This window comes from Rhinichthys klamathensis, unplaced genomic scaffold (genome assembly GCF_029890125.1).
Source record: "Rhinichthys klamathensis goyatoka isolate OS25496 unplaced genomic scaffold, OSU_Roscu_1.1 h1tg000172l_1, whole genome shotgun sequence".
Classification (NCBI taxonomy): Eukaryota; Metazoa; Chordata; class Actinopteri; order Cypriniformes; family Leuciscidae; genus Rhinichthys; species Rhinichthys klamathensis.
In genome coordinates, this window is record NW_026606702.1 from 120,444 (window position 1) to 137,726 (window position 17,283).

The 17,283-nt window shown below is 38.8% G+C and overlaps 1 protein-coding gene across 4 annotated transcripts in view; it reads left to right on the forward strand.

Moving 5' to 3' along the window:
- Positions 1-4,841: 4,841 nt before the first annotated feature.
- The window catches only part of gria3a (glutamate receptor, ionotropic, AMPA 3a), a 53,469-nt gene continuing 41,027 nt past the window's right edge, over positions 4,842-17,283 (forward strand). For 2 of the 4 annotated variants that reach the window (XM_056260014.1, XM_056260015.1), the window contains exons 1-3: positions 4,842-5,559; positions 5,801-5,959; positions 14,189-14,428. In XM_056260014.1, coding sequence (XP_056115989.1) covers positions 5,472-5,559; positions 5,801-5,959; positions 14,189-14,428 — 487 coding nt within the window. In that variant the 5' untranslated portion in view covers positions 4,842-5,471. The remainder of the gene's footprint in view (positions 5,560-5,800; positions 5,960-14,188; positions 14,429-17,283) is intronic. The other 2 variants (XM_056260013.1, XM_056260012.1) reach the window with 2 other exon arrangements.

Below are 17,283 nucleotides of genomic sequence, written 5' to 3' on the forward strand. Positions count from 1 at the left end.
TAATATTTTCTGTGTTTTGAAAAGCCGTACACTTATTTTGATGTTGACTAGCATTCTAAAGCACATATAAAGTACTTATAAATTTAAGTAGTGTTATTCGATGTTAATATACAGTATTTTAAATGTACTAAATTGGAACTTTTTTTAAATTTGAAATTACAAATACATTTAAATGCAAGACAATTTTAGTAGAAATGGCATTATAGTGTATTTTAGTTTACCGTAAATAATTGTCAGTACATTAGAACCATATTTCAAAGACAATATGCAAAGTGGATTTGCAAATATGCAAATTTAAACTAACACATTTTAATTTAATTGCAATAAAAAGCGCTAAGTATGGGCTTATATTCTTTTGAAGTATAAATACTCCTTTTAAAAGTATAATAAAGTTTTTTTTTTCACAAGGTAGTCTAGTAAACTATTTTTGCAATAACTTGGAATACAGTATTGCATATGATATTGAGAAATATTTGAGTTTGAACAGTGATCAGTTAATAATAATTAATGCAATATATAAACAGAAATATAAATCTGTTTCTCTCTCTGTGCTGTGGTTCTGTTTAAGAAGTCAGAGATTCATCCGTAAATCTGATTTGTTCTCTTAGATGGTGTGTGTAAGAGACTGCAGAGACAAGTTAGGTGTGTGTGTGTGTGTGTGTGTGTGTGTGTGTGTGTGTGTGTGTGTGTGTGTGTGTGTGTGTGTGTGTGTGTGTGTGTTTGTGCTCAGGGCGAATCTCTATGCTTCAGTGGGTCGGCACTGAAGAATCTCGGCCTGGAAAAAATGCGGAGAATAAATGATGAAGGAGAAGAAATGGGGGGAAAAAAGAAAGAGTGATGGCTGCTGAGGCTGTTACTGTGTGTGTGGGTTTGTGCGCGTGTGTGTGCTTAGTCAACCATGAGTTCCTATTACAGAATGTCCAGTGTAAGTGAGCGGTATACGAAGACATGCACACATATAACCGATACACAGATAAATTACAGCTTGACCTCTGTGGTGTGTGTATTCAGTCCAGGTGGCTCATGGTCATTGTGTTGTGTAAAATACTAAATACTCCTCATCACTTCAGCCCGTGTGTCATTAGTTATTCTCCTCCAGTTTCTGACAGGTCAGCATCACCCCAGACCTGTAAAAAAAAAAAAATATATATATATATATATATATATATCATATACAGTATATATTCTTACAAAAATAGTTTATATTTACTACTGTTTTTTTTTTCCTTCAGTTTTTGGCATCATCCCATTACTTAAAAAACCGAATGAATTTTCCAGTCAGCAGTCATGGACACAATGCTCTGATTACTGATTAAGTCAATAAGTCAACTTCTCTTGCTAGCTGTTATTGACATTACATTATTTTACAAATCAGCCGTCAGAGCTGTCACTAAGACTTTAAGTTTAGATTTGGGTGCTTTTTTCTTAAATCTAATTTTTAAAATAAAACCGATTTTTAACTATTTTATTGAAATATAAGTTTCTTTACACATATTTAAGCAGCATCAGATTCACAATCATGCATTTTAGCTAATACAACAGCATGATTGATAGTGTGATATTTATACTGAAGTTAAATAGAAGTTACTAAAGAGAAACAATTTGGCCATATTTCTTTCTCCGCCAACACACAGACTGAAACAGAGTTGTGAAGGGAATGGACGGAGCTAGAGCAAGAGAAAGTTTCTGGAATAAATTGGCTGTTCTTTGATGCAGACTTACAAGACTTTCATAATAAAGTGACATAAAAAGTAACGGTTTCAAATTTGGAGGAGTTCTGTGGTTAAATCTTAGATAGCCCATATTGTGCAGTCTGTACACTTGGGTTAGCATCATTAAATTTCATTCGGATCAGTTATCTTTAGACATGGATGGTTGTCTTCGTCGTTTCGCTGTGATTTCTTTCTTTGCTAACATAAAATGTCTCACTCTTAAAAGCATGGTCAAACTCAAGCAAGTGCATTTTTATGCGCTGATAAGTGTTTAAAATAATAGTTTTGATGAAAATTAACCATGCTTTGGTCAGATGTGGTTTTAGAAGGGAAGGACTTTTTTCATTCTAAAGAGCATTTTATTGGACAAAGGTTTGACTATGCCTCTGAGAGCTACCTGAGTCGTCATCAATATTTTTGTAGTTTTTTTTACCATATAGAGGAAAAACTGTAAACATTTAAGTTAATTTTGTCAACTTTTCGGAGTATACAACTTACACTAGCATATAGATGGCATAAAAACGTACAGACATGGACTAAAAGCCACAAAAGTCCAATTTTGACTTCATTGGATCTTTAAGTGACAGTTTGGGGCCAAGTGCCTTCTCAGAAAATGAAATGGATAAAAGCTGTTTACTGCTGAAAACTCCCTTTTCTCTTAAAATCCCCACAGGAGCTTTTGTAGCCGATTGGTCCAATTAGAATCTGACAAGATGAGCTTCTGTCGTACCAGGCATAATGGTCACATTCAAATACATGCTGAAATTTGATTATGTAATTTGATGCTTTATTTATTTATTTATATTTTTCAGCCTGTCCATCACAGAAGTGTGTGTCTTTTAGCATTGTATTTACTAAACTCCTAATCTGCACTGACACTTCTCTAAGAAATGCCTCATTCTCACTTGTTTGTCCATTTCTTTCTTCAGTGTGAAAATGGAGTGATTGCTGCAAAACCGCTGTTCTTGTGTCTCACTGGATGACTGCCCACCAGCTGATGCCACTGGCCACATTAAATATCGCATCACTTCCTGCACATTTATTATGGTGAGATCATTGTGACAGCTGTGCAGAGCACTAAATGCAAACATACATAGACTCATTTTTTATTTAAGAAACTTAAAACAAATACCTTTATTTAATTCGTTTGCAACTAGCATAGTTGAACAGGCAGACTTTAAACTAAAATAAACAAACAAACACAATATACCAAGAAACAACAGCTTCTGCATACAATCTTACTATGCACATATTCTTATTTATACTTTTTTGTAATACTTTAAAATACATATACAGTAATAAAGAAAAAATACTTTGTTTATAGTGATTTTCTAGTTAATATATCGTAGTCTCTACTTTGTTAATATATTAATAGGCTATATACAAATAGTTCTTTATTCATTGTCACTGTAAATAACATGTATGCAGGTATGTGTGTGATATATTTGTAAACATTTTAAGGAACACTGAATATGAATGCATGTAATGAAAGCTCACAGGTATTTGAATGTTACCTGCAGTGAAATTAATTTTATTCCCAGCTCTCAATCATTATGCAGAATGAATGAACTTTCCACTTGCCTGAATATAGGACAGATAATTCCCCAGGGCTTCTGGTGTGTGTTGTGTGTGTGTGTGTGTTGCGTGCGTATGTGCGTGCATGTGTCAGTGCTTATGCATATGCATTAATTATTAGTAAGTTCCTTTAATCAATCCCTTAAGCTTGAAGCAGTATTATAGTAGTATCATTGAGATACTCTTATAAATGATAGTTTTTTGGGGGATCCTGGAACAGTGACATTGTTACTGTTATGCTACATCAAGTGTAGTGCTAATACGTTAGTGATAATTATTATTAAGAACAAATTAATCCATAGAATATTTTGTTACTTCAAGGTTAAGTAACATGTTTTTTTTTAGTTTTAAGGCCTCATAGATTAGTTTGTGTTGTATGTGCAGTATTTTTCACAGCTTGCGAGGGAACCCTATTGTTTATCTCATGTTTTTTTCCCCCCAATATATCTTTTATGCTTTTCTCTGTCGTGGGAGTACAGGGGACTCAAAAGACATCAGATCAGCTGCGTTCCATCTGTGCTGCTGTTTCAGAGTGAAAAAGCCAGCTGTAGACAACATCACTGTTTCTGTGGCAATAATTTATTGCGGGCGAGTTGCATGCTAATCTGAATTCAAATGCGACCAGTCACCAGTTCAGTGTGCAATACATTTCATTAGTGACACCTGTAAGAAACTGGTGCAAAATCGGTCAGTTTGGCCAGTTAATTCTCTTTATAGTTACTATGTGTGACTTAAATAACTATTTGTATATACTTGTCCAGCCATCTGCACATCAAGTTGCAAGTCAAAATTTACCCAAAAGACAAGATGGTCAACTCACATCAGCACACACATGGACATGGTTCACTTAGAAGTGTGTTTTGAATGTGAGTGAGAGAGATGATTGTGAGAGAGTGTGTGTGTTTCTGCATTCAACAAGAGTCAGTCTGATAAATCTGGCACCACATACACAGACATGGCTTGTATGGTCAGTTTAAACGTACACACACACACACACACACACACTCACTCACATAGGAAATAAGGAGCTGATGAAATCTGGGTCGCTGTTAGTCAGCCGTATCCAGCTCAGGATACTGTGATGCCAAGGCTGAAAACATGGAAGCATATCACAATTACAGGCACCTGCAGAGAGCTTTTCTCTTAGCAGAGCATGTTTCAAGAATAAAGATCCTATAATGGCATAAACGCATTGAAACATCAATATTGATGAACATGTTTTCTTAATATGAGTCAGTCAGTTCTTATAAGCATAAAGGAAGGACAGCTTGTGTTATCTGAAGCACTCCAGAGACAGACTTCACTCAGTCAACAGCAGTGATCAAACAGATCAGAGGATTAAAATAGAAAAAATATTCTCCTTAATATAGACAAAATAGATAAACACTTATGTGAAAATAATAGAATCATAATAGCCGATTAAATCACAAAAACTCTTGAAACTGCAAGAACCTCCTGATAAATTCTGAGGGGGGAAAATACAAATTTGGATTGTTTACACATGCAGTGCAGTGTGTTTGGTAAAGACCAAGTTAACAGCCTGCAGAGATAACCTCTATTCGACATAAAATATTAATATTCTGTTAAAAAATTCAGACTGAAGCACCTTACTCTCGTTTATCGACACCTCTTGCTTTTCGACAGATTCGTACTTTAACACTATAAGACTAGCATGCCGGTGTGGGATAGTAGTCTAATGGTCCGGACCTGTGGGCTGCTGTACGTGAACTTTACATTTTTCTGCTCGCGCGCGGTAAAACGTTTGGTCCGAGCGCACAAATGGACACGGGTTTTGTGGCTGAATATAGGAGGTTTAAACGACGTCTTTGAAGTGGACGCTTCCCAGGGTCGCGTGCCGATTTTTCTGAGCTGTATGCGGACTGCGCACGCGGGTCCGCAGTGGCGGGTTGCGCGCGTGCGTTTGCGCGTACGCGGGTGCTGCTGTTGTAATTTCACGTCACATCAAGTTTGATCAGCGGTCCGATTGGATGATCTACAGTGCTGTCCTGAATTGAGAAGCTCTTGTGCTTGTTTGCTCGTATTCGGCTCTCGTCCTGTAGCCCGAATGCACCTATCCGGCATCGCGTGAGGGAGTCGGTGCACATCTGGAGGATTTTGTTGTCGCCCTCTCGCCCGGTCTGGATGTTGCGCGCGAGCTGAAGAATTCTAGAGGTCGGAGACAAAATGCGGCGGCGAGCGCACGCGAGCGTCCTGCTCCTGCCGTGGCTGGTGCTGCAAACACAGGCAGGCTTTCCAAACCAGATCAATATCGGTAAGTGATTTGATTATGTATTGCTTAAAAAATAAAACATCTCCCCTTGTACACGTGCTGATCCTCATCTACCTGTAACCTGCTGCATCACCCACATATTCTTAATTCGAGAAGTTTGCACCTCTAGCGCCAAACAGAGTGTGAATTATATGAATGGCACTACTACTATCCCTCACTCGAACAAGTGTAAATTCAGGTAGATGTTATCTCTAGATCCTAACTCATCTGATCTCACATACAGGTGGTCTCTTCATGCGCTCCACGGTTCAGGAACACAGCGCGTTCCGCTTCGCCGTTCAGCTCTACAACACCAATCAGAACATTACTGAGAAACCCTTTCACCTGAATTATAACGTGGACAATCTGGAGTCGTCCAATAGCTTCTCAGTCACGCACGCGTGTGAGTCTCTGCTCTTTTTTTCATACATACAATTATGCGGGACATCCGCACCTGTTCTCCTTTAAGTGTTCATAACGATATATATATATATGTATAGCATCATAGACATTATAGGAGGATTTAGAAAAGACTTGTTCTTGCGCTCTTTGAGAATAAAAGCTCCTAATTCTCACCAAAGAAGAAACCTCGCTTGGTTTGCAAGGACATCTTGTGAGGAGGCAGGAGACATCCCTCAGATTCTAATTTTTAAAACAAACAGAAACAATTCGAGCAATGAGTCACAGTACCTTGATCATTTTCACAATGTAGGTGTTGAGAAAATTCAATTGCGTGGAAGTCTCATAGTACATGCATGTACAATATTCCCTCACATCAAGTCTCAATTTCCATAATTTCTCAGCCCACACCATATAAATAAGACTGTTGATCTGTCCTGTTTCTGATATCTGAGAGTATGTCACTGAATCCTATTCCGTTTTACCGGTTGTTACAAACTTTAAAGTTCATTGCATGCATTAAGTATGCTTTTTTTTTTTTTCAAGTGTTCTTCTTCTTTCTAGTCTAGCTAGGGGACTAGACGTCAAAAGGCGTCAGCGTTCGTCATGAAGCGCTGCCCCCACACAACTGCAAAAGACACATGCTCCATTTGTCTCATTTAAACATTTTCTCCAGTGAATTCATAAAATAAAACACAACCAAATATAAACTGTAATATTTAGTCCTTAAACACAGAGAAAATGTTCAAAAATGGAGCGAGTGTAGTAAAAATGTATAATTTTGTTGGAGGTGACAAAAAGCTAAGGTTTTCATTTCCAATAATGAAGTTATTTATTTGTAGTTATTATTATTTCAATATCAAGAAAAAGAAAAGAAAGTGAGTGAAAAAGAAGAAAAAAGAAAAATAAAGACTGATAGTGTGAGAAGTTGGCAAAGAAGAGGAATGGAGAGAAAGAAATGTGAAAAAACTCTTCCGTGGCACAAGCCTCAGGTCTTTATAATGGAGAGATGAAGAAAAAGGGAGAAGGACTGCGAGAGAAAGAGCGATGATGATGAGTGCAGGCTGACATTTGCACACATGCCCAAACCAGTGCAAGGGTTAGTGCCCTGCACTCTCTGTGTGTGTGTGTGTGTGTGCGTGTGTGAGAGTGAGAGAGCTTTACCATCATTATAAAATGCCTGTTTACAGCTGCTGTCATTACCGTTTTGTGTCTCTGACTGGCCTGGCTGCTCATCTGAGCGTGTCTATGTGAGAGACAGTGTTTGTGAGCTTTTGGTTTCCTCTCTTATCATGGTGTTATTGCTGCAGTCATTGATCTTTCTTCACTGCATTAACACACACACACACACACACACACACACACACACACACACACACACACACACACACACACACACACGCTGCTCCAGGCATCAGGTTGGCCCATTGGACAAAAAACCGCTGGGCTTTTAAAAACATAATAAAAAGATTTTCCAAGTGGAGAAATATGCACATACCTCTCAGACTCTGAAGGTGATTTTAAAGTTTAATGAATAAACTGTGGAGATGCTCTCAAAGCTCAAAGTACATATCCAGGAATAACATGACAGGAATGACAAAGTGCTTTAACAGGGATGCAAGAATGGTTCATAAATAGAGACAGACACTTATTTTTCTCTCTGGGGTGGTGTTTGAATCAGAGCACACAAACTTTTGTATGCAGGGCCTGTATTAGTCAGGTGTGAGCTGGTTTTAGCTCAGTCCAGTCGCTCACAGTGTTGCGAGTGCGATTTGTGCGTCAAACGGATCCTGCGAGAAAAGGTTTTGACAACACACGTATGCAGTGACCCTGCTGTTTTAATTGAGGCAATCTGTGTAGTGAAGAGAAAACGGTAGGGGTCAGAGGGTTTGTAAACAGGTTATTTTTCACTCCTTTGCTCTCCCTCTCTCTCTCTCCCTTTCTACGATTTTCCGTCATCTCATCATTTTTTTCCTTATTGCTCCCTGAAGCGTTCAAGACAGTGGCGTAGCAAGTCAGTCCCGGGCCCATATGCAAAAAAAATGTGTACGGGCCCCCCTAACCCTGCCCCCGAAGTACATTGAGATTCATTTATCAGACTGATCTCATGAAATGGCGTATATGACACACCAATTCGTATTTCCATTTTTGGCGTGCTATCAACACGCATAATCGCTTTTCAGCGTGTTTATCAACGCCGTTGACTTAACGTTACATTACTGTATATAAATATATGACCTAACAGTTACCCCAACCCCGTCCCTAAACCTACCCGTCACTGGGGTTAATACTATTTATGAGTCTTCCCCTACCATCCTAGGAAAAAAAATATTGCTCCACAGATGTATATGAATTTTGCTTCGTTTCGCTCGGACATTTAACGGCGTACACATACACGCGGAATCACTCGGACATTTAACGGCGTACACATACACGCGGAATCACTCGGACATTTAACGGCGTACACATACACGCGGAATCACTCGGACATTTAACGGCGTACACATACACGCGGAATCACTCGGACATTTAACGGCGTACACATACACGCGGAATCACTCGGACATTTAACGGCGTACACATACACGCGGAATCACTCGGACATTTAACGGCGTACACATACATGCGGAATCACTCGGACATTTAACGGCGTACACATACACGCGGAATCACTCGGACATTTAACGGCGTACACATACATGCGGAATCACTCGGACATTTAACGGCGTACACATACATGCGGAATCACTCGGACATTTAACGGCGTACACATACACGCGGAATCACTCGGACATTTAACGGCGTACACATACATGCGGAATCACTCGGACATTTAACGGCGTACACATACATGCGGAATCACTCGGACATTTAACGGCGTACACATACACGCGGAATCACTCGGACATTTAACGGCGTACACATACATGCGGAATCACTCGGACATTTAACGGCGTACACATACATGCGGAATCACTCGGACATTTAACGGCGTACACATACATGCGGAATCACTCGGACATTTAACGGCGTACACATACACGCGGAATCACTCGGACATTTAACGGCGTACACATACATGCGGAATCACTCGGACATTTAACGGCGTACACATACACGCGGAATCACTCGGACATTTAACGGCGTACACATACATGCGGAATCACTCGGACATTTAACGGCGTACACATACATGCGGAATCACTCGGACATTTAACGGCGTACACATACACGCGGAATCACTCGGACGTTTAACGGCGTAGACATACTCGCAAAAGATGACGGTTCGTTTCGGCGTGGACATACACGCGGATAGCTCAAAATGCGTATAGATAACACGCCACTTGACTTGAAAGTGGCGTAGATGTTTACGCAAAGTCATGATGCCATGTTGCATTTATAGACGTTCACTGTAGTGTATCAAGAAAATACCATACCAAACAATACCATAAAAAACACTCTACCCAACAACTTTTCACAACCAGAACGGAACAAAAACAAGTCTAAAACCAACCAAGGCTCAGCCAATGTCAATAATAAACTAATCTTGGCACCGCGGCCCAAAATGTAAAAAACATAAAACTACTTACTCATTTAGTTGCATTCTACGGGCCTTTCTTTCGGCAAATTCATCCACGAGCACGATGTCATTGGTGTTTCATTCATGGCTTTGTGCATTCTCGATGGAAATAATTGCCAGTCCCGATAGTCTGTTTATTAGCTTCAGTTTTGAAAATGAGGGCTCCGCTGAAGCAACAGTAGGGATGGTAAGAGAGAACTAAACCTTCTTTTTTCTCTTTAAGGCCCCACTTTTATGTTTGTATTTTTCCATCCTTTAATGTTCAATTAGCTAGCGTCTAGTAACCTCTCTCACACTGTGTTTTCTTTTTTTAATTTGACGCGGCGATGCCGTAAAAAATTACGGTACAGTTCTACGGCAGCCGCGGGGTGCAAAAAATAATAAACGCATAATAAATGCACACAAGAAATGACGAAGAAATTAGACATTATGGAGAAACAAGAAATTATTACACATGACATGCATACAAAAAATATATTTATTGTGGCTACACTTTAAAAATGAATTAACTTGTTTTAATTAAAAGTTCCCCATGGGCGGGCCCCCTATCGGCCCGGGCCCATTTGCACGTGCATACCCTGCATGCCCAGACGCTACGCCACTGGTTCAAGAGACAGATGAAAAGAAGGGCAGAAAGGTAGTAAGCAGATGTAACCTGCTTGCTCAGAAAAACAAATGAAGGAGAGAGAGACATGTAATCATTACCATGTCTCTCTGTATAATTTCTGCACCACTAGTGTCACCAAACAGAATTGCAAAAATAACGACGGCATGAAATTGAAATTCACCCTATCTATTTTCTAAATGCATGTTATTGATCTTACTGAACGAAATGCATTTCATTAAAAAAAAATGTTTTTATCAAAATGGCTTGATCTTCTGGTGCAGTGTCACAACACTTCTCTCTGGTCGGATTTCTAGTGTCTGACTTCTATAAAATAAGTTCGTCCTCATAAACTGCCCACTTTCTTACAATCAGTTTTGTTTTTCCTTTCTATAATCCGTTTCACTAATATGTAGTACATCACAATACATAAGAAAATATTTAGGGTTCTCCGATTGATCTGCGACCAATCGCTATCGGCCGATAATCGCAAATCTCTCAATTTGCCGATCTCAAAAACAATCTCATGCTCTGTCCAGCGCGGGTAAAAATTTTTATTAGATTAGATTCAACTTTATTGTCATTGTGCAGAGTACTAGTACAGAGCCAATGAAACGGAGCATATAACCAGAAGTGTAAACAGTAAATGTATATATATATAAATCTAAACATATATATATATATATATATAAAATAAACTTATTATAGGAGTGCAAAATATGAGGTATGTCTTTTTTTTGTGAATTCATTTCAGCGTTTGAAATCAGGCTTGTGCTATGTGCAACAAAATTGCCCCATTGTAAAAACAAAAATGCACTGCATGTTCAAACATGTAGGTGAGATAATTATAATTTTTTTTAAAAATGTCTAAAAAAACTACCCCTCCCCCCTCAAAAAAATAAAACAATAATCCCTCCTGCAAGATTCACCTACTGTCTGATTGGAGCATTCCTATAAATAATTCTACAAAAAGGTTTCAAATGGATCATTATCGGTGATCACTTTCGGCAGATATACTGGCTCCTATTAACGACTGGCTCCAAAAATCCTGATCGGAGCACTCTTACAGGGGTCATCGGATGCAAAATTCACTTTTATATGGTGTTTGCATATAAATGTGTCTTTGCAGTGTGTGGACACAACCACCATACAATGAAAAAAATCCATTCACTCCCAGGCAGCACTTTATTTGTCTTGTGTAACACCCCCTATGGACTAGAAGGGTGGGGTGAGCAGTTGCTCATTATCATTTAAAGAGACATGCACCGAAACGGGTCGGTGTGAACAGAGCTTTTTTTGAGAAAGTAAAAAGGGTGTTGTTTTACACAACCATTGAGGAATTTTAACCAAAGTATGTTACAAACTTTACATGAAGACCCTAAAGAATCATACCAACTTGTGGAAAATGGGCATCCGATGACCCCTTTAAGGCCAATTCACATCGCACCGACAGACGCAGACCAACGCCGACAGTCACCAGACTACAGCATGCCACTTCTCAGACATTCTGAATGTTCAATCGGCGAAAACAAGCTCCGACAGATTCCAACAGACTCCGACAGGGGTAACTCACTGATCCGACAAAAACCCAGACGAATTGTCAGAGCGGTGTGAATTGGCCTTTCGAAAATATCTGTCACTACTTCTGTTTTGCGCCTTTAAAGATGCAACAAAAAGGAATTTCTAATAACTGCTAAAAACAGAGAATCTGCACTTCACAGTGCATATGCAGACTGACCGAGTCTCATAAATGTTGATTCCATATTTAAATTGATATGAAATGGATGCATATTTGTTTTGCCTTCAAATTATAGCTCATATTTTTTGGGAGAGAACACAATGCAAATGGCCACTGATATATTGTGCACCTATATAGTTATCAAACAGGTTTTTCAAACACTCAAGCCTCATCTGTAATTGGTCAGACAAACAGAAAGTCCCACCACATCATTGGCTGAGCAATGTTTTGATTGCACCACAGAGCCACGGTGTTTACACTTTTCAGGAAAATCAACCTACACTTAGTTATAGATGACTCTATATTAAGCTGAGAAAAAAGAAAGTATTGTAACAAAAAAGTACACTCTTCAGCTTTAAGGACTAAAATGAGAGAGTGAGTAAGAACTGAATGTGTCTTTCTGAACTACAGTGATCGTTTGGTTTGTTCTATCATGGTGAGAGCTGCTTTCCACTGAGGCGCAATCAATATAGAAAGAGGACAGGACAGGACCACACTCACACACACTAAAACATATACCCCCCCACACACACAAACACACACTAAAACATACACCCACACAAAAACAGCACTCATTGTGTGTAGATATGATGTGTATGGTTATCTTTCTTCTTTGGACTCGTTTAATGAATATCCAGTTGGTGAATGCCTGCTGCTATAGTATTCTCCCATAGCAAACTTCGGTAGTAGAAAACTATTTCTGTCATATTTATAATAAATGTCAATCACAAATAATTGCATTATATTATAATACAGTAGGCTACTGTATATCATATATATTATTAACCAGAAGCTTTGAATACATTTAGTGTGAAGGTGGATTATATCAATATTGCTTTATTCTGTTATGTAACACTTCCTCAAGATTTCATTTTGTGCCTAATTTTTTCACTGTTTGTGCTTTGTGCTTCAGTAGAAGTTGCAGTGGCCACTGAGGCTTAATGTGGAAACGTTCATGTATAGAGTCCATTCAGGACTCGCTTGAACAATTACTAAAACATCCAATAGTGTCAGCAAAAAATATAGGCTGTGTGTCTCACTGATCATTGTCCAAGTGCTCTGATGTTTTTTTTGTGAAAAGATCCCAATAGTTAATCGGTATTAAAAGTAAAATCATGGCGGGCACCATTGCGCTCCTGTGCACCAAACAGCCTCCGCCACCTACTGGACTGGAGTGTGAAGTGATGGGTGGTGCACAGGAAAGCAATGGCAGCCACCACAATTTTAGTGGATTAAAATTCTGCTCATTAAAAAACAAACACATTTTGACTGACTGCTAATTGAAATATTGAGGATGTTTCCCCTTCAGTGTCTTTGGTGGGTATGGCTCTATGTATAGGCCTGTGTGTGTGTGTGTGTGTTTGTATGTTGTGAGTGTTTGCAAAGGTGGTCTTTGTTGTTGTTGTTGTTTTTTGCTGTACCGAAGCTCTCAATTGTGTATGAATATATTTTCTTTGCTGCATGACCATTTGAGCATTCTTTTTTTCAAGCGTAGGCTGTGTATGTGTGTGTTTATCTGTGTGTGATGATTTTTAACCTCTGGGCTCTCTGAGTAATTTGACATTTGCTTGTATTTTCTTCCTTTTCTCCCTCATGCTTACATGCCACATAATTCTTTTGCCTTGCTTTTTTGTTTGTATGTCTTCGGGACACATTTGGGAACATTTGCCCCGTTTGGTCCTTTTCCTAGAATCAACTAACCTCTAATCCTTCCATAGTCCCTTATTCTCTCATATTCTCTTCTTTTCAAGAGGCAGGTGTTTGTGTAAGGCAAAAAAAAAATTGCTTTGGGAAACAAATAGTAAAAATGTACTCTTTCTGGATAACATATGGTTGTAAATATTCAGTTAATAAGACAGCAAAAGCTGAATTTTCTAAAGATTCATTCATGGTTAGGGTCGTGGAGACGTCAGTGAACTCAATCTGTCTACTGTCAGCTTAGCTACATGGTTGCTAGATTTAGAAACATTTGCAGTTTATCTTTAAATAATTTAGATGACTACTGCATTTAGGGTATTTTAAAATAAATAAATAACAAGACATTTGATTTGGATTTTAGAAGAATGTACGCCATATTGCAATACATGCAGTCTGTGAAATCAAATATGATGTCATAATCTCTCCCTATCTACTAACAGGCTATTGTCTCTTCAGGGTTTTTTTTTAAGACATACTCAGACACACACATACACAAGTACATACACTCAGTAGAGAGTGTCATAATACAAAATGCTTGTAAGTTTGTGTGCCTAATGTTTGTTTATTTTAAAATGTACTGACTGATGCTTCCATCTCTTTCTTGGTCTGGCAGTCTGTTCTCAGTTCTCCAGGGGTGTGTATGCAATATTTGGATTCTATGACAGGAGGTCAATGAACACATTAACATCGTTCTGCGGCGCTCTGCACACCTCCTTCATCACTCCATCTTTTCCCACGGACACAGATGTGCAGTTTGTCCTGCAGATGAGGCCGAGCCTCCGGGGGGCGCTGCTCAGCTTGCTAGCCCATTACAAATGGGAGAAATTTGTCTACCTGTATGACACTGATCGAGGTGAGTAAACACACACACACACACACACACACACACTAACGCGTATACTGTCAGTTGCCAAGTATTCGAACACTAGGAATAGTTCGCGATAACAAAAGAAGATATTTTGAGAAATGTGTTGTTGTTTTTTATTCAATGGAAGTCAGTGCTCACCAAAACTGTTTGATTACCAACATTCTTCAACATATCTTCTTTTGTGTTCTGCAGAAGAAAGAAAGTCATACAGAGGGTGGTACGACATTCTTTGGGTAAACTATACCTTTAAAGTTGTAATGAAATTGAGGTAGCAACAGATCTTTTCTTCCATATTGTGACGCCGAGTCAGCATCTTTAAACAGCTTATTGTGTGTAACAGCATATTGTGTGTTACTGGGAGACACAACTTTTCTGGTTAGTTTGGAACTTGGGAAAAAACACTCACTTGTATGAAAAAAACAATCACTCATTTCATTGTAAAATAGAGCAAAAACAGTCAGAATTGACAACGTTGTGTCTATAAATGAAAAAAATAATTTACTTCTTGTTTATTGAACTGTTGTATAAAATAAATATCACAAATTGCAATCGTACTGATATTCAAGAAAATAGCACTCTTGCTAGTGTGATATTGCTTAACAATATTATGTTATAAACACAAAATACAAGAACTCATACAAGGGCAATTCATATCTTGAATTTTGGATGCATTTTTATTTATTTTAGTGGTATTTCTGACCTTGTATGACGCATGTTTACGTCAACAGCAGACTAGCTCGCTTGTGCTTAAGCTTAAAAAGGGGCAAAATATATTTGCCCATGTGATACAAGCCATTTTTTGATATTGAATAAAAAAATGTTTTCTTTATAAGGAGGATGTTTTAATCTATGAAAGTTGCAGTATGCTTTCTTGGTACAAATACCTCTTATATGTCAAAAGATCAAGGCATATTTGATTTCTCATGTGATGACCCCTTTAATGGAGGGCTATTGACTAAGTTAGGCTGGCTGTATTGAGATGTTTAAATAGTTGTTTAATTTCACAGTGGTGACAAACAGTGCCGAGGTTTAGTGCAGACAAGATCGTTACCTGGGTGTCACCAGTGAAGCAGATCCGGGAGACGTGGATGCCGCTCGCCTGCTCTCCTGAGCGCTGTGGTGACTGTGACAAGGGATGTCGGAGAGGGGGAGGGGCTCGTGCGGCCTCACAGAATTATTAAGAATAAGTTGTCGGGCACATGCTGAGAATTGATGCCACGGGCCAAATTGAAACAAAAACTAAAATATAAAATAAAATAAAAAGTGTCTAGTCAGAGGCCAAAATGGCAGGTGCTTGAGCACCACTTAGGGTCTATCTGTGCACGTGCCTGATGAGTTGTAAAGGTCTAATGTCTGCTTTTGTTCACACAAATATTAGAAACCAGATTTTTACAGCTAAAGCAGTAGACATCACTCCTCGTATCAGGTATTGTGACAGCAGAGTCAAACATTGGTATAATGGAGGACAGTTTTCCTTTCTGTTTGTGTTCCAAATCACCTGATGGGCTTACGGCCAACAATCACACATTTTTTTCCTAGCTTGTTTACTCTGAAGAGAGTGCTTACAGGGACAGTTTAAGATAACGAGAGAGACAGTGTTTTGTTTTCTCCAGGGATCCTCCTTAATGGATTAAAGCCATCATACTAATGCACAGAATATTTAGAGTAACTGTGTACTTACAGCTAGAAGTTAATGGAATTTTGTTTGGACCTCCACTTCTTAATACAATAGGTGTCAAAATTCAGAGACCTCATTGATCATTTGTACAAAAGGTCAGATTTTCTTCCATTGAAGCACAAGATCATGCTCTTTGGAATCTGATCATTCTCAAATCATGATACAGTGAAGACCGTCTCAATCTGTTACCACCCTTGAAATCATCCACTACAGTCAGCAGGGAGTTGTGCTGGTAGTGCCAAACTTTAAATGGCTTTACATCACCACAGGGCTCTTGGATCTGTTAAATATGCTAAACAGTGACGATTAAAAAAAAGCTGCGTGAGATTGGAGCCTTGGCTTGATGGTTCACATAAACATTCAGAGACATCGAGTTGTGATGTTCAGATGGGTGCCGCAATATTTGGCAGAGATGCTCAATAAATAATTCAAAAGGCCAAGTATATAATTTGGAAAATTAATCTGTTAGAGGTTAAGAGATATTTAATGAAGGGCTGTAAAAGATTTTGTCCATACAGTGTTTAGCAAGACCCTCTTAATTGCTAATGAGGAACAATGTTTAATTAACTCATAAACCTTTGCAGGTCTGAGCGCTGCTATCACATGGCACGTGCCCTTCCTCTTAATAACATGTATGACTTTAAGATTTGAAGTGCCTGAGTGTATGTTATTTGAATTCTCACCTCTCTGCAAGCTGTCAGTCTTGATTAATTGGTCACTGCTAAACAGCCTTGCGGTCTGGCACTCTAGGACGTATGCTAATTAAAATAGTGATTGAGTGTATGTGTGCGCGTGTTGTCCTATAATAAATGTGGTCGCGGGGCTAAAAACGAGATCAAATAGAACAGGGCTGATTTGTGCCCTGTGTGTGTGTATGGCCTTGAGCTGGAGGTGATAAAGGGTGTTATTGCTTTTGTTTGCTTTGAATCCTTTAACAGGTTAAGTCTATCTATCCATCTATCCATCTATCATCTATTCTAAAATATGTTTTATTTTTTGCACCACTTTCCTTAGTGATCTTTTTTTCTTCTCTTGAATACATAAAGGATGGAAAGACTTTTTTCCCCAAAATGTTTCCGGTAATCATAGCGTATATCAGAGCAAACAAAACCCTCACTCGCTGAGGTGGGGTGCCTATCCAGGGGTCTAATATGTGCTGCAG